At 47.4% G+C, this 27,009-nt stretch overlaps 2 protein-coding genes across 8 annotated transcripts in view; one reads left to right on the top strand and one right to left on the bottom strand.

Annotated features, from left to right (window-relative positions):
- The window catches only part of G6PD (glucose-6-phosphate dehydrogenase), a 24,182-nt gene extending 21,514 nt beyond the window's left edge, over window positions 1-2,668 (top strand). For both annotated transcript variants that reach the window (XM_083482547.1, XM_083482546.1), the window contains exon 13: window positions 2,097-2,668. In XM_083482547.1, the coding sequence (XP_083338673.1) occupies window positions 2,097-2,187 (91 nt within the window). In that variant the 3' untranslated portion in view covers window positions 2,188-2,668. The remainder of the gene's footprint in view (window positions 1-2,096) is intronic.
- LOC310696703 (ceramide kinase-like) lies at window positions 334-26,351 on the bottom strand. Of its 6 annotated transcripts, none has more exons than XM_083482553.1 (15): window positions 26,172-26,351; window positions 23,697-23,828; window positions 23,482-23,584; window positions 15,283-15,384; window positions 13,772-13,897; window positions 13,089-13,217; window positions 12,920-12,983; window positions 10,195-10,340; window positions 9,743-9,817; window positions 9,123-9,275; window positions 8,118-8,223; window positions 7,957-8,039; window positions 4,946-5,145; window positions 3,580-3,773; window positions 334-3,236 (listed from the first exon to the last, which is right to left on the bottom strand). In XM_083482553.1, exons 4-15 carry the CDS (start codon window positions 15,353-15,355, stop codon window positions 3,146-3,148), a joined length of 1,440 nt encoding a protein of 479 aa, XP_083338679.1. In that variant the 5' UTR covers window positions 15,356-15,384; window positions 23,482-23,584; window positions 23,697-23,828; window positions 26,172-26,351; the 3' UTR covers window positions 334-3,145. The 6 variants fall into 6 exon arrangements, with proteins under 6 accessions (XP_083338679.1, XP_083338678.1, XP_083338677.1 ...); XM_083482552.1 differs by having other exon boundaries at window positions 23,482-23,604; XM_083482551.1 differs by having other exon boundaries at window positions 23,482-23,604; window positions 24,999-26,351.
- Window positions 26,352-27,009: the final 658 nt, after the last annotated feature.

Below are 27,009 nucleotides of genomic sequence, written 5' to 3' on the forward strand. Positions count from 1 at the left end.
TTACATGTATATAAAAAGACAGAGCAATTGTAACAACATGTGAAAATTAACACATGGAGAACAAAACTATACAATAGATATGTAGAATGAGGACAGTTGCACATTCTGGGTTAAGATAACAGAGTCTAAGTGAAAACTATTAGTGTTATCAATCTAGTTCCAGATTTGCCAGGTTTGTGACGAGGGCCATCTTGAAAACCATGTTTTTACTGTATAGAAGGCAAAATCATATTAAAAGTGTCTGGAGGTTCTATTCCCTGCTGAAATCTGAAGTGATGGATAATTTCCTCCATTATGGCCACATTCCAGAATGAGTGATAACAGAATCCAGTGTAAGGTTTGGGACTGTTTTCCGTTGAGTTGCAATTATTATTCGAGCTGCCAACAACATATAAGACCAATTCTTTTGACAATATATCTACATCAGTATCATAAAAAATATTCAGTAATGTTACTTTTGGACAACAATAGTTTTGTTAGTAATATTAATCATTTCTGTCAAAATTAAATTCCAAAAACCTTGCATCAATTTACATTTCCAACATAAATGTACCAAGCTTATTGCAACTCCTCCAACCATCAGGTAACACAAAACAAAACATTTTTGACATTTGCAAGGAGTGTGATATCCCTCACAATATGGGTCACAACACCCATATTTTATTCCAATCCTTGGAAAGAATTTGTGTGCCAATATATAGTTCCCCTATCTTTTGAAGGGGTTCCGTAGGTCTTTAAGTTACATTAAGCAATATAAGGTACTATTTAGAAACTAATCCTTTCTCCCCTCTACCCATTATGCGGAATAAATTTTTCACATTGTGTTAAGGGTCTCAGAGCTTGTGTTTTTATATGCTCTTTTATTATATATGAACTTGATTAAAATTAATCCAGTTTGTGTTAAGATTTGACCAAATAAATTTTATTTGGTTAATAGAAACAGTGGGCCTGCAACTTACATTCACTTTACTTACACTACCACAACTTTACACGGGAGGAGGAATAAATAAATAAAGAGTGGGGAACCCCCACCATTCCCTCCTGTCCATTTATTTCTTCTCCCCCCCGCTTTTGCACCCCCAGCAGGCTTTCCTTGCTTACTGGGCTTTGGGTAGTGGGGTGCGGTGGGGGCTCTGGGAGTGGCCTTGTGGTACTGTCCCCACCCTACAAATTGAGCAGAACTGAGCGGAAAATATATTCTCCAATGTGATTATTGTAATGCATGGTGAACTTTCTTGGACCCCCAGTCTAAGTGATACCCAGAGGGTGGGAACTGCACAGTGCCTTGAGAGGAGAGCTGGTCCAATGGTAGAGACAATGGCAGAATTCCAGGCATCCTGGCTCAGTTAATTAGTACATTGGGAAAGGGAGCTGCCATCTGCACTTCTACACTTACCTGTGTTTTGAGTGCATGTTTATAGTTGATGTGGGGTGCTAATCTAAGTGAGTATGATACCCAGAAATCAGCAAAGGCGGGTAGTATTTAGTACTTATATACAATACATAAATGTCTGAAAATGGAAAAAAAAGGATTCTGGTCAACTTTTGATCATAATCAATGCTGCTGCTATGCTGTTTCAGGGATGGAGACAATTGCATTTGGCCTATAGATGTAAAAAGCCTTGAGTAGGAAACAACTGCATCCAGCATTACTTTTTTTTAAACCAACTTCATTGAAAATTGTAAAAACAACTTCCAAACACAAAGTGTCTTCCAAGACAAATACATGTATACAGTCGTACCTCTGCTTATGTATCCCTCTGGTTACGTAAACTTCGGGATACGTAAGTGGCAAACCCAGAAGTATATTTCTGGGGTTTTCCCCCACATGCTTACGCAGAAGCAGTCTCTCCAGTTGCGAAAAACTCGGGATCCGGCCAGACCTCTGGAATGGATCCCGTCCGCAGCCGGAGGTACCACTGTATATGTTAAGTCTTGTATGCATTCATCCATACAGCATCAAAACCAACTTAGAAAAACTTTTACATTACAAATTCAGCTCATATCCACAGAGGATACTTCACTCTAAAGCATTCAGATGGTTTCGCTATTGGCTGCAACCAGAATTACTAATGGGGAGCCTTTTTCCTTTCTAGCCGTGGCCCCGCAGAGGCAGATGAGCTGATGAAGAAGGTGGGGTTCCAGTATGAAGGCACCTACCGCTGGGTCAATCCTCACAAGCTGTGACCTCCAACTGAGTAGCTTGTATGAAGGGGTGACAGCTGCTCTTCGCTGCAGAAGCCAAGCTGACCAGGCTGGGCAAAGGGATCTCTGCCCCAACTCCTGCTGCCTACACCTGAAAAACGGTGGTTTTTGTCCTAGGACCACCTGCTGGCCCTGGACACCCGTGCACTCCTCCAGCATCCACTGCGCTTAGGTGTGGGCCTTGTCATCTTCTCCACTGTGGGCTCTGCCTCTTTAGTTTCGCTCCTTCTTAGACTGCTGGCTGCAGCTGGGCCAGATGTCCCATTTCAACTTCTGCTCCTTTCTATGGGGGAAGTCTGTGGGGGTGCAGGAGGCAGCGCCCTTGCCCTCTGTTCCAGCTACACAAGCTGCTCTTTCAATTGCACTAGCTCTGCTTTTGCTGCATTACTTGTTACATTCCTGTTCAAACTGCTTCTCAGTTTTATATATGATGCTGGTATGTAAATGGAAGTTGTTACAAGGAGACCGTGGTCCTTGTGTTTATTTCAAGCGGCTTGAGGGGGGACTCAAAAACTGCTTCTGTCTATAAACAAATGGGCAGGGAGGGGAGGTTTGGGGGAAGTAGCCTGGCAGACTAAATTTGGCCCACAGGTCAGAGGTTCTGCACTGCTGAGCTAGATATTCATTTATTCTGCCAACTGATTTCCAGTGTGATGAGGAGCAGGAGGACACTGGGGTTTGGTATCTGCACAGCAGGCAGAGCACCATGGGCTATTCCTCTCCAGGGTCAGCACCCTAAAATGGCAGGTGTGAGGTGGCACTTCTGCAAATCTGAACGTGGAGCAGCAGTGTCTGGTTACAGTTTCTCTGGAGCTGCACTGTTACTCACAGGTCCTGAGATACCAGTCTGGAATTTATTCCCCAACAATGCTTAGGCAGTGGCTCCTCAGTGTTCATGGCCTTGTAGATTCTTAGCAGCAGTCACAGGCTGCGCTGTCATTTAGCTTTGACCCTCTCTTGGGTCAGCAGGAAGCCTACAGGGTGCCTGTTCGATGCCACGGGCAAAGAGATGGATGAGCCTCCCATGGACTCTGTGGAGAGAAAGGCAGAGAGAGTCATTAGCGGCACTACAGGATAGAAGGAAGACTGCTGTAGAACAGCTGCCCAGTTCCCTAAGCACCTTTGGCAACTTCCATGCCTGTGCTTGACTAGGCTACACTTTGTGGAAGGGCCACAGTAAGCTTTTTACTGGTTCTTAACCTGCCAGTCCCAGTTCTGATCACATGCTGTTGCTCTGATACTTCTGTCTATGTCTGTGTGGCACTGAAGTCTCTTTCACAAGCTTCTAAGTGCTGTCTGTAGATTGCTCTACTAACACCTGTGCCCCTGAAGTACAGCAGAAGAATATTTGCCACAACTATCCAGACAACCTACCTGACGCTGATGTCGGTATGTTGCAGGGTCTCACCGTCGCAGGTCCAGCAGCTGGTGGGTGGTTCTTCCTGACACTGCCCTCCACACAGCCCCTTGCGTCGTCGTACAACCGGTTCGCCATCCTTATGGTCCTCCACTTTTGAGGTGAAACGAATAGCCCGGACCCGGTACACACTCACAAAAGGCAGGTCAAACTGAAAAGCACATTTAAGGGGTTTTTTTAAGCCCTCTGATCTCTGAAGCTCATGGCATTACCAGAAGGAGTCTTAACCTCTCCAGCTCTGACTCAAGCGTTTGCGGCTTTAAGCAGAGCTCTGTATGAAGCTGCCTTCTACTGTCAGAGCAGTGGTCCTTTCAGCCCAAGGCAGACTAGCAGTAGTAGCCTGTCCAAGAAGTTAGGCAGGTGGCATTTTGCAACTCTTCATACCCAATGTGCCTTTTGCCTTTCCTCGGCTGCTCTTGGTGCAAAAGCGCATGCTCTGAAGGAGAACTGTGGCTCCTCCCCTTATTTAAAATACTGCTTTTTGACCTGGGAGCCCCCAAAGTTACATGCAGAATATGTAAGAAAACACAATCGTGTCAATTCAAGGCACTGCAGTGGAATAAAATACCAGAAGGAGGAGTATCATGACCGGAACAATTCAGCCACTTTTAGAAGCCCAGAAGAAAACTAGCTTTCACCAGCCCCTAGCAATAGATGGAAAGGGACCAAGCATACCTTTCGGATGAAGATGATCCAAAGCCTTTGTGCCACTATGGAAAAGGCCCAATCCTGTGTGTTTACCAACCTAAGTTGAGCAGTGGTGCCACGAGAGCAGAGCCCCACTCTAAGCCTCCGCGGCCTCACCATTTAAATGCATGGAGGATGCTCTTTGTTAACTAAAGAGAGGAGGGCCCAGGAGCCCAAGATGAAAGAAATCGTCAGAGGGGCTGTTAAGGAAAGGTGCCCCTGCATCTGACGGCATAGTTCTCCTCATTTTGCTTAAGACAGGACAATGTAGTTGCCTAGAAAAGTCTCCTGTGTTCAGGTTATATTCCGACAGGATTTCCAACTGCCAGTTTAATGTGTTCAAGCCCCTTTCTGTACCCCCCTACCACTTCAACCCTCCACCAGGGGCTTCAGACTTTGCCTCAAAAGATGTTCAAATTCTAAAATAAAGAGTTGACCTCCAGTGTCCAATAGGGGGCTTCAGTTCTGGAGCAGGAATAAATATATGCCTGTTGTGCAGGGTGCTGAGTTTCACGCATATTTGAGTTTTCATAGTTGTAACTGCATCTACATGGGCAGAACTGCGGTTGTCAGAAAGAGGCGTGGCCTTTTAGATTCTGCCCCCAGCTCTGTGGGAGGCAGAGGCTTTCTCCATACCTGGTCTGAGCCATTGGTGTGCCGAGTCAAGTGTCGCAAGAAGGAGAGTGCTGAGCATTCATGCACCAGGATGAGGTCTGCTGTACCGTCAGCCAGATGAGCACAGGGGGAGAGTCCCTCCGGGCTCTTGGGGCAGGCACTGCTCATGGAGGTCAAGTTGACAGCCAGGAAACGACCCTGAACCTGCTGCCATTCGCCATCTGGGGGGGGGGGGAGGTGGAAGAGGAGAGAGGTTATCCTGGGCAGCTTTAGCTGGGACAAAGCAGCTGTCGGGGGAAGGTGGAAGAGGAGACAGCCTGTTTGAAAAATGTTTTTTCTAGGGTGCAAGACTCCTGACAGCCCTGTGGCAGCAGGAAGTGAAGGTGAGGAACTCCCTCCTTCCGTACAACTTCCCATGTGCTGCAGCCAAGCACTGGCATTTAAAAGCTATTTCCAGGGCTAAGCCCTGGCTCAGTAAATCCTGATGGTGGGAGATTAAAGACAGCAACAATGCCCATTAGCCCAGAGCAGGCAATTAATTCCTATTTGAGGTTGCAAAATTTGCTCAGACCTAGGGATTCCCTTCTGTGTTTCTCTACCACATTCTGCCCCAAACAAAGGCAAGCATCTCAAACCAGTTTAATTCAATGCCACTGCATTTGCAGGAACAGGGAGATGACAATCTGGGTGGGAGTTACTGGTTTGCTTTTGAGGTCTCCCAATGAAATAGAAGACATTTTTTTGGTTTCATAAAATTTATACACTGCTTGATTGTAGAGAAAACCTCTAAGTGGTTGTTGCAAGTGAGGTGGCCAGTGCAGGGTCTCTATATAGTCTATCCTGATGCGAGGGACTGGCTGGATTCTGATGAGTACACACCAGAGGAAGGGGTGTTGGAGACTGACTGGGAAGAAGGGATCTGAGGGAGGCAGAGAGGCAGAGGCAGCAGGAGCTGCAGGAACTGAGAACGTAGAACAGTTGCAAGAGGAGGGGGAGAACAGTTAGGCTACTGTAGAGTCCAGGGCTTCCATACCTCCTCCTCCTGCTCCACTGGCTCCCAGCACCAGGAGAGGATGGAAGAGGGAGAAGCAGAAACAGGTTGCCTGTGGGTGGAGTCTTCACCTGCCTATGTGCAGCTCAGGTGGGGAAGATCCATAAACTGAGGTTGGGGGTGGAGCTTCTCTGTTGTGCCAACTGCCTCATTGGGTGCACACCTAGGAAGAGCTGAGAGACGTAGGACTGATAGACCTGCCTTTCCCTAAATTGCAAGTGTGCTTTTGACAATAAAGAGTTGATTCCTCACTCTGGCCATTCCTTGCCTCACAGTGCTGTGACACCCGAGCCTGGAAATTAACAGGGTAGCTACATAGCCCTAGAAGACTATTCTGTGTGTAGTAATAGCACCTCTATAGTACTTTAGGATCCACAGTGCTTTAAACATTCATTAGCTTAGTAATTTTTACAATTTTGTAAAGTAGGCCAGAACTAGTCTTCCCAGCTGTAAGTAGGATGCCTGAATGCAGGAGATGGCAGCTTACTTAAGGCCACCCGACAAATTTGTGGTTGAGATGAGATATGAATCAGGGATAGAATGCCATATGCATTTTGCCACGACATTCCTTTTATGAGAAAAAGGCTTTGGGTTTTTAACAGTGGCATGGCAGACAGTTCCTGGGCATGCGCAGCTTCTGGCTTAGAAGTGGGAAATGTAGCTATGATAGAGCTTTCTGCTCAGATGCAAGATGAATCAGGTCCGGCCACTGCAGCGAGACATGGGGCTTGGGGCGAGACATCGCCTGGGGTCTGCATATTCCAAAACGGGGGGGAAATGCAAAACTCTGTACTCAGCAAAGCCTTTTTTATATATATACCTTCAAAGCCTCACTGTTGTAGTTACGCTTATGTGCACATTTTCTAGTGCTGCATTTTTCATATTCAGTCACCTTTCTAGCTTGAATTCTTGAGCAGTCACTGCTTGTGCACTATGAAAATGCAAAGAGCTGGCATAGCTTAGTAGAGTGGTACCTCGGGTTAAGTACTTAATTCTTTCCGGAGGTCCATTCTTAACCTGAAACTGTTCTTAACCTGAAGCACCACTTTAGCTAATGAGGCCTCCCGCTGCTGCCGGAGCACGATTTCTGTTCTCATCCTGAAGCAAAGTTCTTAACCCGAGGTAACATTTCTGGGTTAGCAGAGTCTGTAACCTGAAGTGTATGTAACCTGAAGCGTATGTAACCCGAGGTACCACTGTATACTTTTATTTATTTATTTGATGTTGTTCTAGGAACCTTTCTGGATAAAAAGTGGGTATAAATATTTTCCATATGTGCACCTGCAACTGATATACTGGCAGCCCCTGAATACACCCTTCATAGGCCATTCCTGGCACCTGCAGGGTCTCTCTCTCCCCCCCATCTTCAAAAAAATTAGGTATCCAATAGAATAGTTTGTGGTGTGTGCTTATTAGTGGTATGTGTGTGGTTTCTCTATTTTGCAAATGTGCTCACAAGCCCAAAAAGGCTGGCAACACCTGAGTAAGTGAAGTACCTTGAACATTTAAAAGCACTATGTAAATTGTTTTAAATACTTTGCAGTTATAAGGAGAAGAAACCTGTTTTTAAAAAATATTTTAAAAAGGTAAGTGGATATTCTCAGGAAAATTCCAAAGCCAGCTCTAGTTGCATAGAACTAGCGGCAGCCATGGATGTGTCTCGAGATGCGCAGAGCCTGTTCCAATGGAGGCACAGGATACATGGCCACTCATGGAAGCGTGCTGGATCAGGGCAAATGTCTCTCTTGTTTCTGGGGCCTCTGTAGATGCTGTTCATACATTTAAAATGGGGGGGGGGCGGGGACAAAGAAGGACTGAATTCTGCTTAAAAACATGCGACAGTCAAGTTAGAATTTCTAATCTGTTCAATCATATGGAATTCATGCATATAATCAGATCATTGTCTCACATTTGCATGTCACACCCAGATCGAGCCACAGACAGTCGGCTGCGTATCAGTCTCAATGTCTAGTTCTCTCACCTATGTGCTGCTCCGGTTCTGAAAGGTTTTCTTCCTCTGTCCCAGCTGGTAACTGTTTGCTAGACTCTGAACAGACCACACACCTGAAAGAGAGGGGTGGTGTCACTTCTGATCCCAGCCTTTGTCTTTATTGTAAAGCCAACTGTCAAACTTCCACCTACCCAGAGCGGCAGCGTGTTTGGTCCCTTGGGTTTGCCTCCTCCGTTCTGGCCACTTGGAATTCCACGGTGCCTTCATAGCTGCAGTTCCTCAGCAGTGCCTTGGCTCCTGGAGAGAACAGGGAGAGAGTTGCTTTCAACTGGCTGGCAGCACTTCAGAGCAGATTCTAATAACATACATAATCCTAACAATCTCAGCTTTTATTTAAATACCAAGGACTGTGCTCTGGCTTGCTTTGCTTGCCAACCCTGCCTTCCCCCACCTCCTTGGTTGTCACCAATCCTCCCACCCTCACTCCCCCTAGACCTTGCCAAACCCCACATCCTCCTCCCCAAACGAACCCCTTACCTTCCCACCTCATGCTGCCACCACAGCCGAGTGGGAGGAAGAGTTGGTCTGGCAAGAGGAGGATCACAGGAGGACAGAAGTGCTGGCTGGCTGGCCTGAGATCTTCTGGCGCTGCCACCACTGCCTTATCTGGACCAGGGGCAGATTACCAGGTTAGCTGGCTGCCACTTCCGGCCGCCTTCCTCCATCCCATGCTGCTCCTCTGGCTAGGCCAATTCTTCACTGTAAATTATGAGGCTGCCGCTTCTGGGTAGCTTCCTTGTCCCGGCAATGGTTCTCCTGCCACTCTTCATGCCAACTGGAGGCTGTGCAAACTACTATGGGAAAACCAATAAGTACAAGTATAAAGAGAAAATGTACCTCAAAAAGGGGGCAAATTTACATCATGCAAATTATCCATCAAGTTTACAGTTAACACTATGTCATAAACAGAGACACTCACTCGTAATTCAAAGGTACCACATTCCCTGGTTATAAGGCAACAAGGTTCATCTTACTGCTGGCCAGGCCTATCCTTGTCCCCTGCCCCAAGCCAGAGAGGCCTGTCAAGCCTAGGAAAGAGGATTTTAGTGGGCTGGTCCAGCTATTCAGTGTACATGCTCCCTCTGTCAGTTGCATCATTGTTCGGCTTATCACAGTAGATTCCTTCCCCTGCATACCGGCATAGGTGTAGCGCATCGGGCCCATCCAACGGTACTTCTCACTGGTGCTCACTACATCACCATAGAAGCCATAGCCAACCAGTGAGACTGAATAACGTAGAAGCTTTCCATTGTGCCAAATGCTGCAGACATCCATAGGTTGGCTGTCCCCTAGAAAACAGAAAAAGGCCACTAAGGTTCCAGATTATATTTAAGTTCCACCACCCAGTATTGTGTTCTGCTACACATTTTCCATCAGAAAAAGAAGTAGCATCTATGTTTACCAAGGTACAGATCTCTGTTTGCATTCCTCAGCAATTACTGGAACACAGTAGCCGAGATCTACAGTATCATTTGCAAAGGCTAACGGCCTCCAAATGGATGTCCTTCTGTGCCAACTCTGCTCATCTATCAGTTGGCCTCCCAACTTCTTTACTTTAGTGGGGATGGGGGGTTCCTCAGACCAGGGAGGATTTGCTTCCCCAACCCAGCCTTGCAAAGTTCCCAGCCGAGATATGTCAATACTGTTGGAGCTGGAACTTAACTCGTTAAGTTCCAATGTCACAAATACTCCATTCTCCCAAGAGTTGAATGCCATGAGCCATGGAATAATTGGGTAGGAAAGGGAAAATCAGTACCTATAACAATGTGCAGAGCAGAGGTGATGGGGTCGTTTGTTCCCACAGTTGCAAAACAGATGCAGTCTGTAGAACCTGAGGTAGAAATGGAGAGCAACAGATTACTACCCAGACTGGCTGGGGCAACCCAGTCTGATGGGTGGGGTACAAATAATAAATTATTATTATTTAAATAGTTACTATGACATTACCTGTCTGCAAAAAAACTCCTGGAAATGCACCTTACTTTTCCCTGCATCTTCAGATGAGCAGAGCTAAATCTCAAGAACATAAGAGGCCTGCTGGATCAGACCCAAGGCCTGTCGTATTGAAGTATCCTGTTCTCACAGGCTGTTCTGGCAGGCTCTAAGAGGACCATCTGAAAGCACCGGGTGCCCACAGGTGCTTGCTACCTTGAAGGTCCTCAATCCCAAACACTCTTTCTCTCAAGCACCCAGGGCCCATGTACTCACCTGCAGGTATGATGCCAATACGAAGCCTTGGGGACAAGAGTTCTGCATCAATGTCATTCTCTGATCCCCCGGCTTTTTGCTGTGTCCGGTTAATCAAGGCGTGCATTAGCTCATTAAAGGTGCCATCGCCCCCCACACTCACCAGTCTGTGGAGAAATGAGGTAGATTACATCAGGCACTGAGAGAACCTCCCTTGTGGTTCCCAAGTGGAAAGGTCCATGATGGGATTAAATATGGGGGGAAATGTATCAAGTTACAAAAAAAATAGATTGTATTCGGGAATGGGTATCTGACTGTTTTAAATATTACCAAGTGAATGAACTACTTGTAAAGGACTTGGTGAATGGGTTCTCTTACTGTAGATCAGAGTTTGATATGAATTTGTTAGACGAATATGAGAAGTTAATTTTGAAAATGTATAGAATGCTTCTGGAACAGAAAGGACAAAATGGACAAAATGGTTAAAGTACCGTATTTTTCGCTCCATAACACGCACTCCCCCCCAAAAAAAAGGTAAAGGGAAATGTGTGTGCGCGTTATGGAGCGAATGCAGGCGGGAGAAGCCGCTCTTGCTGGCTTTTCGGCGAGGTGGGAGAAGGAAAGCAAGATCCCTTCCTCCGGCTGGCTGGGAAGCCGGAAAGAGCCGCTGACACTCTGCTCAGCACGCTTTCAAACAAGAGGCACACGCAGTGTGTCTGCCTGCTCTATGGCTTTTTGGTGCACATCACCGGTAAATTCAAGCAAAGCGGCTTACAAGGCTCCTGCCCCTGCGCCTCCTCCTCTTTTTGCTCCGGTTCCAGCGAGGCAAGGCAGCTGCACAAATGTGAGCTCCCCCTCTCTCTTCCTTCCGTCCCTCCCTCCCTCCCTCTTCCAACTTCAAAAAATATTGGGGGGCGGCCAGGTAAGCCCCACCTCACATACCACAATGGGGGGTGGGGGATGACTCCCTCAAATATTTAATGGGGGGTGAAGGCACCTAGGCCCATAGGAGTTGGCTGCTTTGCCTAGGACAAATGTGAGCTCTCCATCTCTCTTCCTTCCCTCCCTCCCTCTTCCAACTTCAATAAAATATTGGGGGGGCAGGTACAGGTAAGCCCCATCTCACAGACTGCAGCTAAATTCTCTCTTCATTTGTTAATGACAGTGATGATGTTTCTTAATGCCACTGTTGACTGCTGTTCACTTTACATGGTTGTAATATGATTCTGATATACTGGTTGTTTATTAAATAGTTTAGTACAACATTTGATTCAGAATATTTTTTTCTTGTTTTCCTCTTCTAAAAACTACGTGAGTGTTATGGTCAGGTGCGTGTTATAGAGCGAAAAATATGGTAGTTGTGATACAATAGACCAGGGCTATAATATAGAATTTGCCACTTGGGAGAAGCTCTGGAAAGTTAAGTTAAAATTTACAGTCTATTATACATTAAAAAAAGAATGATATGAAGATGGTGTATAGATGGTACTTAACACCGTATAAGATTGCAAAAATGTATAAGAGTAAATCAAGTACCTTTTGGAAGTGTAAAATGTTGGGTGGAACTTTTTTCATATGTGGTGGACCTGCAGAAAGGTGAAAGGTTATTGGGAAAGTATAATGAGTTTTTTTTAATGTTTAAAGTGATGATTTCCAATAAACCTGAGGCCTTTCTGTTAGGTTTAATTGGATCAGAGCTTCTGAAGGAATTGTTTAATTTGTTTATGTATGTTACGACGGCGGCAAGAATAGTCTATGGACAAAACTGGAAAGAAGAATGGCTTGTGAAAATAATGGAATGTGCTGAGAGGGCTAGACTGTGAGAATTAAAGAACAGAATAGGAAAAAAAACTTGAAGAATGGAAATATTTTGTAGAATATTTGAAAAAATATCATGGTTGTGTCATGTTGTGTGCGCTGTTTGGCCTCCGCTCTTCAGCGCCGCCGCAGCAACTGGGCCAGGACCTCCCCTGTTAAGTTGTGGGTGAACATAGCAGATGACACAGTGATTTCTCCAGAGGAGCTCTTTATTGTAAGCTGGACAGAACTGAACAGCAAACAGCTCAGCCGGCCTGCTTTTATAGGCAGCCGGCTATCAACAACCCAGGGTTTCCCGCCTAAAATAACTGACGTGGACCTGAGTGAAAACTATCTACACTATCCCCCTGCTGGCCCAGGGTGAAACTTTAGTACATAACACCCCCCTCTGCTGTGGGGCCTCTGTTGGGGCCCACCACAGCTACAGACACACCCCAGAAGCACAGCCACGGCCCACTCTGACCCATCACAAGGCCTGCAAGCACTTTTCTGCAGGACTCCTGGTGCCCACTTGTAGCAGATTGCTCTGGATTCCATAGAATTTATGCCCTAGATTGATCAGAGCACACAATGTCGGTGGACTTCTAGTGGGGTCTCCAAGCAGGATGCTGAGGGTCATCAAGACAGCAGGGAACATAGATGCAGGTAAGGTGACAATATGTCCTTTTTTACAGAGGAAAGACCTCAATTTGAAGAGCTGTCCATTTCAAGTCTGGCAATATAAAGAACGCTAATGGGGAGGGCATTTAGTATCTAGATAGCAGATTGAACAGGCAAACAGATCACCATGTCACAGTCTTCCCTTGATATTTCTATTTAAGCTGTAAGTATTTCTAAATCAATACGTATAAATTAACATATATGTTCTCCTTTGTCCTCTTTTTTGGTAATGCAAAAGTGACAATCCTAGATGCTGGCCGGTCCTTACCCATCAAAGTCACTGAGGTCTTGCTGCAGGATGTAGTCACGAGCCTCATTGGCATGGCAGGTCTCTGGGAAGGTGCAGAGAAGGTCAGAGGTCATGTCACTGGGAATGGGGAAGAGGCCCGTGTCACAGAGAAAGCAGGAGAGTGATGGTCAATAAAAATGGGACTTACCCAGAACTTGAACATGGATCCCGGCAAGGGTGAAGAGTGGGGCCACCTGACCCTGGTAGATTTCCGCTGCTCGCCCGCGTCCCCCAACCGGGTTGATGAAGACAAGGAGGCTCTTGGGCCGTGTAACTCCTGAAGCAGAGGGAGGAAAAACATCAGAACTTTCTTGGATGAGACCAAAGGCCCACCTAGCCAAGCATCAATCAGCTTCCTCTGTGAAGCACACATTCAAGTCATGAAAAAACTGCCTTCCCCAATGTTGCCTCCCACCCCCCAAAAAGTGGTATTCAGAGGTACATCACTTCTGAGCATGGGGTCCCATTTAGCTATCATTTTGCTCAGTGTCCATACATGGGAGGGGTGGAGACTTGATTTAAAGTCACTGTCAAAACTCCAAAACTTAATAATCCAAACCAGAGTCCAGCCTTGAACTAGCTGAAATAGCAATCATGAGTGCCTTCAAGCTCATGAAGAAAGCCCACCTTCCCTTGCTACTTACTTACCACAGTCCCCACCAAACACACACACTGGGAGGGCCTTGCTGTCTCTCTCCTCTTGAAAACTAAGCCCTGCTCTCAGGAGCAACCTTCCTCTGTCATGGCAACCATGGCCTGTCTCTGAAGGCTTCTGTCCAAAAGGAAAGCACCATTCTCACCAGGCCTTTCCACTGCCACCTGAGAACTGACCGTGGTGATGGATCCAGCTCTGTAGGGCATTGACCCAGCGTACTGCCAGCTGAGACTTGGGAGGGGCAGTGAACTCCAGCATCCCCAGGCGCCAACACTCTTGCTTCTCCCGCTGCACAAAGAAAACTGGAAGAAGGGGAAAGAGGAAGCGAGAAAGACTGATGGACAAGAGGGCTGGTGTGGGATCTTGAGAAGCCAAGAGGGGGAGGCCTCCTGTGGACCAACCCTTAAAAGGTGTGGAGCATGCAGGAGATGGCCTGGGGCATTAATTACACATTTTTCATTGGAAATGGTTTATACATTTACTTCCATATGTATACACAGTTGTATAACTCCTGCTCACAGTCTGAAGAAAGAGGGTGGCTATTGAGATTACCTCTCAATCCTCCTCCCTGACAGGACTGAGAGTCAAAGACTGGAAACAGTAGAACCAGGAAGATGCCTAGAGTAAAGAAGTTCTATTTCTATGGTTAATCAAGGCTCCACCCTCTTCTGTGTGGCAGAAATATAGCTTTTTCTCCCCCCCCCCTTTACTGCCGTAAAGACTAGAAACTTAAATTTAAATCAATGATCAGGTGGTCAGGAGTTCATAGCAGTTATAAAATTCACTGTACCATGAAACTAGGAAGGGAGCAATGGGACATCTGGGGAGGAACTAAGCACAGTGCTAAAAACCCAGCAGGCGAATTTGGGGAGCACACAGGGGAGGAAAGGTGGCAAAAGGCCCATCTTAGTCCAATAGCTCTTCACCAGAAATAGCATGTCCCACATAAAGAATCCCTGACTGATGTCCAACCAACCTTATTCCGAATGCCACCAAAGGTATTGTACCCCCAGAAGTGAGCTCTACTGTTTGGACCTTCCACCCAAGATTTACTGTGTTTTTCGCTCTATAGGACGCACCCGACCATAGGACGCACCTTGTTTGGGGGGGGGGACAAGGAAAAAAAAATCCCCCTCTCTGCTCAGCGCCCCTTCAGCAAAGCGGCAGGAGAAACGGAGCCCCTTCCATTTCTCCTCCCACTTCGCTGAGGGGAGCTGCGCAGAGAGGGGGAGATTTTTTTTCTTCTTGTTCTCCCCCTCTAAAACAGTCGCGTTCAATGAAGGCAACCCGAAGCCTCTGGAGCGCAGTGGAAGTTCCTGCTGCGCTCTGGAGGCTTCAGACGGCTACCTTGGAAGCCTGGAGAGCGAGAGGGGTCGGTGCGCACTGACTCCTCTTGCTCTCCAGGCTTCAGCGAAAGCAACGCGAAGCCTCCGGAGTGTGGAGGGAGCGCTCCCTCTGCGCTTCGGAGGCTTCGCGTTGCTATCGCTGAAGCCATGGAGCCTGCATACACTCCATAGGATGCACACACATTTCCCCTTAATTTTTGGAGGGGGAAAAGTGTGTCCTATAGAGCGAAAAATACGGTAACTTTCATATTTGACTTTTGAGGCTGCATGCCATGTTCTGCAGCATAAAACTGCCCATACAGGTTCCTATGAAGCTTTCTGCTTTGTTCTATCCTGCTCACCTGTGAAAGAGCTTTCAGCCTCTGGGGGCTCCTCCTCTCCATCCCTGGTAGCGCCAAGCCTTACAGCAACCATTTCCTGGACTGGAATGCAGAATCCCTGACCTGGGGAGAGGGGAGATCCATTATTCAGAGGGCGCAGGTGCTGAGCAAGTGCTGATGGGTTAGAAACCCTTGACTCCACCTTCTCTCACTCTCTTTCAGAACCAGACGGCAAGCAAAGGGCTCTTGATTGCAGATATGCAAAATTCCTGCGCTGTATGACTCAGCTGCCCACTTACTCTCCTTGGTCTTGGCTGGCCATTGCAAAGCACTTCACAGTTGTCCTTCTTCACACTGGGGGAGAGGAGGTTAGAACACCCTTGTCAGGAGGAATGCCAGGACTGTATACTGGCTCCTGTTATGCTGGGGTCGATGGGCAAGACAGGCTCCCCATCTCTGCTCATTTATTTGCCCTTTCCCTCTGAGAGTCCAATCCACACACCACGCAGAGGGAGAGGAGGAAGATGCTCCTTCAGGCAGAAGGAGCTGCAGGACAGATGTGTGGGCCATATAGGCTGCGCTGCACCCACTAGATGGGTGTTACTCAGTTATATTAAAGGTACAGTACTGGCACACAGTGGGGAATTAGCTCAGCATTTATTGATGGCTGACAGAAATATACTATGTTCTCTAATTCAGGCTTCCTCAACCTCGGCCCTCCAGATGTTTTTGGCCTACAACTTCCATGATCCCTAGCTAGCAGGATTAGTGGTCAGGGTTGATGGGAATTGTAGTCTCAAAACATCTGGAGGGCTAAGGTTGAGGAAGCCTGTTCTAATTGGAAGAAAATGACTGAAAATGGATAATAAACATCTGGGATATTGTGTGTATGGTGAGAAGGCAGTTGGCCAGCTAACATTTTGTGTGTAAAAATGGTGTGTGTTTATAATTTATTGGAGCAAAAACGTTCAAGATAATGTAAACCCAGTTGTGTTACTTGAAACTTTATGACTTCAATTTGTTCTGTTTGAAATATGTTCTTGTTTTTAGGCCTGGATATTTTATTTTTTTTAATTTTTGCAGCTTTATCTATTTTGTATTCTCCCCCCTTTTTTCCCTTCTATATATGAAACTGAACATAGAATAAAACAGTAGTAGTAGTAGTAGTGCCAGTCTGTTGCCCTAAAGAGGATGCTGTCCCATCCCAAGCGTAGGAGCCAACTGCTAGGGGCCAAGGTGAGGTCCCTCCCCCCCAATAAAATATTAGAAGCCCCCCAGTTGATGGGCATTGTCATTCAAATGGTGCATGTGTGCTGCGTCTTGTGATTGATTATGTGGGACATGGCTTACCTGGCCTCCCCAATATTTTATTCAAGTTGACACCCCTGGTCACAAGTTTTGAAATAACCTTGAACCCTCAATCCAATCTGCTTCTGTACTTGGAATAGTAGAGGCCATCCTGTCCTTCACCTCAGGCCAGCCTTGACACTTGAAGGCAGGTAAAAAATCAGCAACAGCAGGAGGGAGAGCTGCCAAGCCATCGGGCCACAGACACTTGTTTTTTCCTGGCCAGTTCAGCTGGCCAGGAAATTTAAAACTCTGGTCAGGCCAGTAAAATTCTGGTCAAAGACCCATGAAGCACTGAACAAACCGGACCTTTTCAGACCCTATACAGTCCCTAGGGGGTCAACTAGAATAACCAGTTGTGGCACTGATGACGTCTTTGCTGCAGAGGAAGCTGATGTGACAGAGACAGCCACATATATATGAGTGGCCAGGGGACACATCCTCTGAGCACCAGCTCTCACCCACAATGGCAAGCATCCAAACCCAGCCCCTCAGTTTCCTACACTTCTGCACCAGGGCATCTGCACCAGCCTCAAGGGAAGGGAAGCGCATGCACAAACAACATGCTTTCAGGTCAACCCAGGTCCAGGTCCAGGTCCAGGACAGCACTTTCCCCGCAGTAGTAGAAAGAAGGCCTGCCTCTTCCTAGCATCGGCTTAGTGCACTCCTTCTTCTGATAAAAGGAACAGCAGAGAGCTGAATGCTAAGAAGAGGCCCAGACAGCCAAAACAGCTGGCAGGCAGAAGCCCTGCAGCTAAGGCAAGGGCAGAGATGGGCAAACAGTGGGCCACCTCTTAGGAACACCCCTGAGGCCAGGGGTACGTTAGCAGACACGAGAATACAGTTGACCCAACACCTGACCCGCCTCGCCTGCTCAACTTTTAAAGGAGCAAGGCAGAGCCTGTTACTCACATGGTTCTTGTGCCAAATGAAAAGAAGATTGACTCTGCAACTTAGCACTTCTAAGGGGCTGGGGGAGGGAAGCTGGCTATAGGACTCGCGTCCACCCCTCTGACTCCTCCTCCACCCCAGACCCAGATGGCTCTACTGATTAGCTGGCTGAGTCTCTGGAGGCGAAGGAGAGATGGGCCCAGTGGACTTCCCTCCTCTTCTGGGACATCTGGCAACTCCGGATAGGGCCCTTATTCTGATCCCTGCCCAAGCTGTCTACAGCCACCCCACCCCACCCCCCACTCTGAATCCTCCTCCTCTGATTCTGCCTGGCTCCGCAGCACTCGTGGCAGGCACTCACTCAGAGAGTCATGATAGTCGTGACTACGAGCACAGGTAACTTTTAAAGAGGATTTTACAGGTTCCTGGAGGATTGGCTTACTGAGGGCTGTTATTCTTGATGAATAAAAATTGATCTTTCATTTTACTGGCATGTGTCTGTATGTCAGAGACAAAAGATGAGTTACCTCCATCATGCCCTTCTTGTGAGTGAGATCCTTGCATGACTGCCTGGTGGCGCATGACTAGCTCGCTCCAGACTGAGGCAGCTGAAAGACAAAGCCCCACTCCCATGGCTGCTACACACCCAAAGGGTTGTGTAAGCTGACTTGCACTCAGCTTCACTGAGGGCACCAAAAAGAGGACCAATATTTATTCATTAGACTCTAGGCAGGTAATTACTCAAAAGACAGGTATTCTCCTCCTTTAACGCAGATATAATATGATCTTCTCACAAAGAAGCACTAATGACCTTAACTGTCCAGATTTCCAAGCTTGGCCTAGTCACACGCCATTTTCCAACAAGCTGAAATGCATGTTTCATACTTCACTTTCATAATCAGTGCTTTTTTCGGGGGGGATGCGGGGGTACGCATACTCCTAAACATTTTGTGAACCTAAGTTTGGCCTCATTGAGGGGCAGTGTTTCAATATGAGTAGGAAAATGAGAGTACCCCTAAACATTTTTTTAGAAAAAAGCACTGTTCATAATTATGTGTTTTTGAACTGTAAGTACATGTAACTCCCAAAATACTGTGAGATTATCATAAATGTCATAATGCAGTATACAAGTTTGTGAGATTCAGTACCCACATAAATCTGGGAGCACTTTATTACTGATTCAAGACTAACAAAATATCAAGGACAGGTTGAGAGAATGAGGGGGCCCACAGGAACCACACAGTGTCACTGAGAACTTCCAAGAGGTCCGTCTGTGAAGACCTGGTCCCTTCAATGCAACAGCTGACATATGCAGCATTTCATTTCCCCACAGGAGTCAATGGGAACATCTAGGGGTCCTTCAGGAAGCCACCAGCCCTGGCCCCATCACTTGCAGCACTGAGCTAACCCCAATTCCACCTCACTTGGCTCTTTCACAAACAATGTTCCTCTTCAGTTCAATCTTCTAATCAGATGCCACTTGCTTAAGAATGGAGGGACAGGGGAAATGTTAAGATCAAAGGATGCCAACAGTCCTGATTTCTTGCTGGATAGCAAGAATACCAGCAACAGTGAGAGGAACTAGCTATTCCAACTTCCAAGCCCTGTTAGGTGAGTTGAATGACCTTTGTATGTTAGTAAACTGACCTGTTTCACTCAGATGTGAATAAAAATTCCTGCCAGGAGGCTAGCGTGACCTTTAGTGAAAGCCATGCTGCAGTAATCTGACCCTGCAATTCCTGCAGTGAACCCCGCAGCTTCAGCCACCCTGGAGCAAAGCTTCCGCAAAGGTGGGAAGCGGAGGACAAACAAAATTGCAACACAGGATAGAAAATGTTTTCTTATTCTGCGAGAGCTTCCAATTGCATGCATTGTTCTGATTCTGAAACTAGTTTAGAATCATAAACTGAAAGCAAAATGGCACTAAGGAGGAACAGGCAGTTTATACATGGCTTAGATAGATGTTTCACCTCTTGGAAGCCTTCTATGCATCTTCCCCATCCAAATATATAACAACTATATAATACAGATCAAACTAAAGGGCTGATCTATTCTAGCACTCTAACAGTGCCCAGCCTTGGAAGTTCACAAGCAGACTGCAGAGCAAGAAAGAAACAACTTACCCTTGACTGTGGCCTTCTCCTCCAACCTGGCATCCTCCAGATGTTGGCCCCATTCTGCCTGACCAAGGGTCAAGGATGATGGGAGTTGTAGTCCAACAACAACTAGAGGGCATCAGGACAGGGAAGGCTGCCTACCCGCCTGCTACACTCTTTACATGGGGACTGTATTCAGCTATCATCACAGCTGTCCATAACCCTATCCTCCATAAAAAAATTTAAAGCTAAATAATCTTTACATAGGGACGCGGGTGGCGCTGTGGGTTAAACCACTGAGCCTAGGGCTTGCTGATCAGAAGGTTGGCGGTTTGAATCCCCTAAACGGGGTGAGCTCCCGTTCCTCGGTCCCTGCTCCTGCCAACCTAGCAGTTGGAAAGCACCTCAAAGTGCAAGCAGATCAACAGGTACTGCTCCAGCGGGAAGGTAAATGGCGTTTCCGTGCGCTGCTCTGGTTCATCAGAAGCGGCTTAGTCATGCTGGCCACATGACCCAGAAGCTGTACGCAGGCTCCCTCGGCCAATAAAGCGAGATGAGCGCCTCAACCCCAGAGTTGGCTACGACTGGACCTAATGGTCAGGGGTCCCTTTACCTTTAATCTTTACATCTGCAGAGAAAGTTCATAAGCTATAGTAGATACTTTTTTATATAGACCAAGATCTGCTACACAAACTCTCTAGATAGTACTAAGTAAACCGAATTTTTCTCAGTTTCTTTTCCCAATCTGTGAAATGAGTAAAATTAACTGATATAATGGATAAGGATGTGAGCTAGAAAGCTTCCCCAATTCAGCTATCACCCTTTTCAATAAATGTACTGGGTGATCTTAGACAATCCATTCTTTTCACAGCCTCAGCCACCTCTACATCTGCAAGGTGGGAATAATATTGACCAGCCTTACAGGGCTGGTGAAAGGATTACAGATAAAACAAACACACTTTGAAATCTTAAAATGTTCTCTATAAAATTCTCAGTATTATTACTTCTATCCTGCCCTAGAGGATAGTTGTGAGAAAGCATGAGAATCACACCAGAGAGCATGCACACAAAAGGGATCCCGCACAAAGGGATCTATTGACAAACATAATAAGCAATGAAATACAATATGCATGCAGGTGACAACTAGATTTACTCCTTTATAAAACAAAACCACCAAGATCTACTCCTGCTCAAGCCCCACTGAAATGAATTTTCACTCCTCAGTATAAAAGGGCTTTCCACTCTCACATTGCAAACACACAAATACAAGACTTTTCAAAAGGGGAAGTATAAGTGAGACCTAAAACAAAATGTTGGGGTGTGTGGAGTGCTCCCTGTTCAGGATTCCACTTCTTCCATTCAATGTCCTCTTGATTTTCCACACATTTGCACATATACACTTCAGATCTGAAGAAGTGTGCATGCACACGAAAGCTCATACCAAGAACTAACTTAGTTGGTCTTTAAGGTGCTACTGGAAGGATTTTTTTTATTTTGACTATGGCAGACCAACACGGCTACCTATCTGTACCTGGAAATAGGAGTTACTCACACACACCTCTGGCCCTGTGTTCCTTTAGTGATTCTCTAAGTCTGCATGCATTCTTTCCACATCCACCTGTGTTAAATCATTAACCTCAGTGAGGAAACTATTCTGGTCCTAAGAGTGGAGAGATAATTTGTCTTGTTTACCTGGAAAGGTAGGGCAAATATTAACCAAGTAACTGCATTCAGAGGATGGAACAGCATTACCCTTAATAAAACATTAAAATAATTAGTACTGCGTTAACATGAATACAGCGGGACCTCTACTTACGAGCATCTCTGGTTACTTATCCTTGAGGATATGCATGTGGCAAACCCTGAAGTTATTGCCGTGCAACTGGGGGAAGAGGGAGAAGCAAAGTCTGCTGGTGGAAGAGAGTGCAGCCCAGGGGCAGAGTACAAGCAGAAGGTCCCGGGTTTCCTTCCCTGCAGTTTAAGCAGGATTAGGTAGTAAATGATGGGAAATACCTTTCTGTCTGAGACCCCAGAGAGCCACTGCCAGTCAGAGGAGGCACAACAAAGAGTCTGACATGCTACAAGGCAGGCTCCTCCGTTCCTAACATGGGGCAGCCTTGTCAACAATGTCACATCTTTTCTCTGCAAAACCTAGGCAGGAGTGGGAAATGTTCCTGCCAGACTTTGGCTGCAGAACCACCCCCCACCCCCCAGGGCTGGATTTAGGTTTGATGTGGCCCTAAGGAGCTCCTGAAGGTAATGGGGCCCTTTATATGTCCAGCTGTCCTTTGTCCACAATAATTGTCACTGTTTTTTGTGTTGAATATATGCTATATGGTAATTTATGGATACCTAATAGGTATCTAAAGCCAATAGGTATCTAAAGCCATTATATTTTGGAACTATACATCCAGTTGTTTTTCCCTTTACATTTTTGGGGCCCCAAGCTATAGCTTATAGTAAATTCGACACTGCTCCTCCCCCCAGGCAACTGTCGCACAGTGGAGTTCCTACCGGTTGTTTTCAGCATTGAAAGTGATTTAAAGGCAAACAAGAGTCCCCGGAAAGGCCATAATTATGGAATACTACCAACGTTCACCTTTACAAAGTGGCAAGTGCACTGGATAGAGCAAGCCTGTGTAAATCTACTCAGAAGTAAATCCCATAAATGCAGTGAAGATTACTCCCTCCAGAGTGTGTACTGTACGAGATCGCAGCCCTAGGCTGCAGGCACAGCATCTCCTTAAAGCACATACACCCCCCCCCGCGCGCGCCCCTGAATTCTGGGACCTGTAGCTTTGTGAGGAGAAAACCAGTGTCAGAATTTGGGGTGGGGGGTGGGGGGTGTTCTGCTTCAGATATCTGGTGTGAACGAAGAGACCTGGCGCCTCTCAAACCCCCATGGAAACCTGAAGAATCCAGACCCCCGACCAGCGGCCCCAGTCTCGAGAAAGGCGCGCGCCCCAAAGCCGCCCCGCCGGGGTTGCGCTAGATGACCCCCGGGACCCCGGGCCAGGGCTCTCTCGGGGCCGGGACACTCACTCACCGCCCGTCCGGCCCACCAGCTCCGGCGTGCCCAGCAGGAACTCCCCGCCCGGCGGCAGAGACACCAGGACCCGCCCGGCCGCCGTGCGCAGAGGGCAGCGCAGGAAAGTCTCCCGCATGGCGCTCCGCTCGCTCTCCTCTGGCGCCGCCGCCCGCCCGCCCGGCCAGGGCCTTTCCCCGTCGCCGGCCGGCCAGGGCGCCTCCCCGGGGCGGGGGAGCCCGGCAACCCGCCCCGCCTCCGCCCGGGAAGCCCGAGGCGAGCCAAAGCAGGGCGCAGTCTCTCCGCGGGGCCCCAGCAAGGCAAGAGGGCCCCGGGGGGGTTGTTCTTCACTGGTGCCCTCTTCGAGAGGAGCCCCCACAAGCAAGCCCCGCCTGGCCCTGCTTTCCACGGGAGGGCAGGGAGCAGACCTTGCCCTGGGCGGCAGGCAGGGCAGCCACTGGGCTGTCTGCTGGGGATCTTGGCATCTCAGCTTGAGCTTCCCCCAGCTTCCTTCTCGGGCGGCGCAGGGAGCTGGTCCCTGGCCCGAAGGGCTTCCTTGGTTGAGGCCGAGGTTGCAAACCGGCCTGAGGATGTTGGAAAACAACTGCGGGACAGGGGTGCCAACTTGAATAAAATGTGGGGGGTGGGCAAGGTATGCCCCGTCCTGCATAAGCAACTACATGACATGGTGCACACACACCACTTGAATGGCAATGCCCATCAACTTTGGGGGGGCAGCCCCCTCCTATATTTTATTGCGGGGGAATGAAGCCCCCTCGGCCCTAGGAGCTGGCTCCTGCGCTGCGGGAAGCAGAGGGCCGCAACAGCCCTTTCTCCTCTGGGATGTTGCCAGCATCCCACCTTGCTCCCAGCTGCTTTCACTGGCGTTCCGGAATGATCGCTACCGATCGCAACTGCTTGGGTTCCTTTGTAGAGTTGAGTTGATATTGATTCTGATTATAATCTGTAGTGTAAATAAAGATCCTGGATTGGACAAAGAGGATAGCCTACTTTGGTGACTGCAAGGCAGAGACAACCGGTGCTATTTTCCAAGAAAAAGAGGTGCCAGAACTCACCATGAACACATCCTTCATTCACTTAGAATGGCAATGGTGCTCACCTGAGAGATGCCGGAATTGAGTTCCTTCAAGTTCCAGCTGGAAAAAAACCCTGGATCCAACCATGGTCAGAGATCCTCAATCCAGCTGCTTGAGAACAAATAGATAGGTTTCAGCCATATACAGTCCTTAACAGATCCAAGTTGCCCATCCCTGATGTAAAGGATGTACTGTGCGCACTGACCTCTTACTAACTACAAGGCAAAAGACCTTCAGTGCCAGGAAGGAACCTCTTCATAAGCAGCTCTCCTCCTCCTCCTATGTCCTCTCTCTTTTCTGGGCTGGGGTGTCTGTGCACCCACTACACTTTCAAAGCACATTCGGAACACATTATTTCCCCCAAGAATAATGTGCACTGTAGTTTATTAATGGTTGCTGAGAATTACAACTAGAGTGCCCAGAATTCTTTAAGGAGAGGAATGTGCTTCAAATCTGTTTTGTTTTTGTTTTTGTTTTTAGAATCGTTCCTTTCACTGATTAAACAAAAGATAAAAGTTTAAGAGATTTGTTCATTGCTTTTTTTTGCTGGGGAAGTAGGAGAGAAGAAGGCTGGATTTGAGAACTGATCCTCCTAACAACAATGGCTGATAAGAAGTCAATAAACCTGGCCAATTGTAGATTAAGTATGGATTTAAGGCAGGAACCTTCAAGGAAACCATCAGAGGGCAAGACTGCCAGGCATGGGGTACTGGGACCCCTGCTTTGATGGGGTGCTAGTGGGCAGAGGAAAGGCCAGGTTTCAGGTTTCAACTTTGAATGACATAGGCTGGAGGGATGTCCTTGGAGTCAGCAGCAAGGAGAAGGAGGGGCGGAACTCCAGGTGAGCTGGGAATGGCAGGCTGGAACTAAGAGACACAGATGATGGCTTTTTGCTGTCCTTTGCATCCCCCCCTTAAGGGGGAAGCCAGACCCTCATAGGTTGTGAATGGTCTGCAATCCCTCCATCTAGGTGCAGGTTGTATTTATGTGTAAATACAGTGGTACCTTGGTTCTCAAACTTAACCCATTCCGGAAGTCCGTTCCAAAACAAAAATGTTCCAAAACCAGGGCTCCCTTTCCCACAGAAAGTAATGCAAAACGGATTAATCAGTTCCAGGCTTTTAAAAACAACCCCTAAAACAGCAATAAAACATTAAGTTTACTATCTAACAAGACCATTGATCCATAAAATGAAAGCAATAATCAATGAATGTACTGTACTATAAAACAAATAAGACAGTATTATAGATGATAGAGATTAAAATTAATTTTTTTCCTTACCTGCACTGATGATAGTCATTGTTTGCATGGGGGGCTTTTATCCATTTCTGCAGTCACACAATCAATCAATCAATCAATCAGTAGCTGAACTGGGTTCCACACAATCACAAAAACAAATTAACGGAAAAAGCCTCAGAAACAAAAATGCAAAATAAATAGCAAAAACAAAAGTGCCAAACTTAATCTGTTCTAGAAGTCCATTTGACTTCTGAAATGTTCGAAAACCAAGGCGCAGCTTCTGACTGGTGCAGGCGCCCCAGAAACAATAGCTGACAGTCACATCGGATATTCAGCTTCCAAAAAATGTTGGAAAACTGGAACAACTTACTTCTGGGTTTTTGGTGTTTGGGAACCAGGGAAGGACTGTAAAGCCATGTATCACAAAGGCACTACAGTCTCTGCTGTGCCTCACAGTCTCCCAAAAGGGAACACAGACCCTGGGAAGCACACCTGCAACCCCTGGAATCCTGCACCACTTGTGGAGCTTGGGCTGGCATGGAACACTAGTATGGGACTATGTTTTGGCAGCAAATCAATACGAAGGCTGGGAAATGGGGGCTTAGCCTTCTGCTCCCCAGTGGCTAGACTCTTGCGGAAATCTGACAACTAAACTCCTGAAAGGAATGTGTAAGCCGCCTTGAGTCTAGTGATGTGAGGTGAGATTATTCTCTGGAGAATATTCTCCACAAACTGTAAATTCCTATGTAAGAACCAGTTTTACAACCCACATTTTAAAAAATCTAAAAAATAAAAAGTCAAGCTGTGATATTGCCAGTGTAAGTAATGAATCATGATTTTTTTGATCCAGTTACATTACTGGACATTGTGTCATTTACCACTGGCAGTTCTGAAATGTGAATTACAGAAAACAATTTTTTCATTTAATTAGATGAACATTTGAATTTGTGTGTATTTCAACTATATGTAATAGCCTATTTTTTCTATTCTGGTGTGACCTTATTCGTGCAGGGTTGTTTTGCGCATAACTTGGAGGAAGAGTGGGATGCGGGTGGCGCTGTGGGTAAAACCTCAGCGACTAGGACTTGCCGATCGCATGGTCGGCGGTTCGAATCCCCGCGGCGGGGTGCGCTCCCGTTGCTCGGTCCCAGCGCCTGCCAACCTAGCAGTTCGAAAGCACCCCCGGCTGCAAGTAGATAAATAGGGACCGCTTACTAGCGGGAAGGTAAACGGCGTTCCGTGTGCTGCGCTTGCTCGCCAGAGCAGCTTCGTCACGCTGGCCACGTGACCCGGAAGTGTCTTCGGACGGCGCTGGCTCCTGGCCTATAGAGTGAGATGAGTGCACAACCCTAGAGTCTGTCAATACTGGCCCGTACCGGCAGGGGTACCTTTACCTTTACCTGGAGGAAGAGTGGGGTGCAAGTAAAATAAAGAGGTGTGCTGAGCAAGACCTGCATTTGGATCCTTGTGCTTCTGCACACAGGACAACTTCCTGGCGACGTAGGAATCTGCATGCCATCCATTCAGCACAGGACCACCTGCACTTTTTCAGGTGGCCAGACAGGCGTAGCTCCCAGACCTACCAGGGATTGACCATCTGCATGCAAAGTGGCCGCTCTCCCACTGAGCTGGGCCCCTTCTGCACCCCGACCTTCTGTTGTCTCTCCTTGCTGACTTAGCTGCCAAAATCACTCATCTCTCACAGCACTCCCATCACATGATGCTCCTCCCTGCCTGCTCCCGGATGCATCACAAACGCCTTGCTCTTTCCTTCAGAGCCCTCGGTGGCCATGCTCTCCCATCCTTAGGACAGCATTCTTGTATCCCGAGACATCTCTGCCTGTGATCTTCGCTCCTCAACCTCTAGACGTCTCCTGTTCCCCGAAACAACTCTGCCTTTTCCTCCCTGGGGCCCCATATGCCTGGTACCCCCTCTCAGAACCCCTCTGTGCATCCTCCTCGCTTATTTCCTTCAAGCCCTCCCTCCCATCACCTTTCCCATGAAGCCCTTGGAGCAGGGACACTGCAGCAGCCAGGCCTCTAACTAAAGCTC

This window comes from Podarcis liolepis, assembly GCF_965112155.1.
Source record: "Podarcis liolepis genome assembly, chromosome: 17".
Taxonomy (NCBI): Eukaryota; Metazoa; Chordata; class Lepidosauria; order Squamata; family Lacertidae; genus Podarcis; species Podarcis liolepis.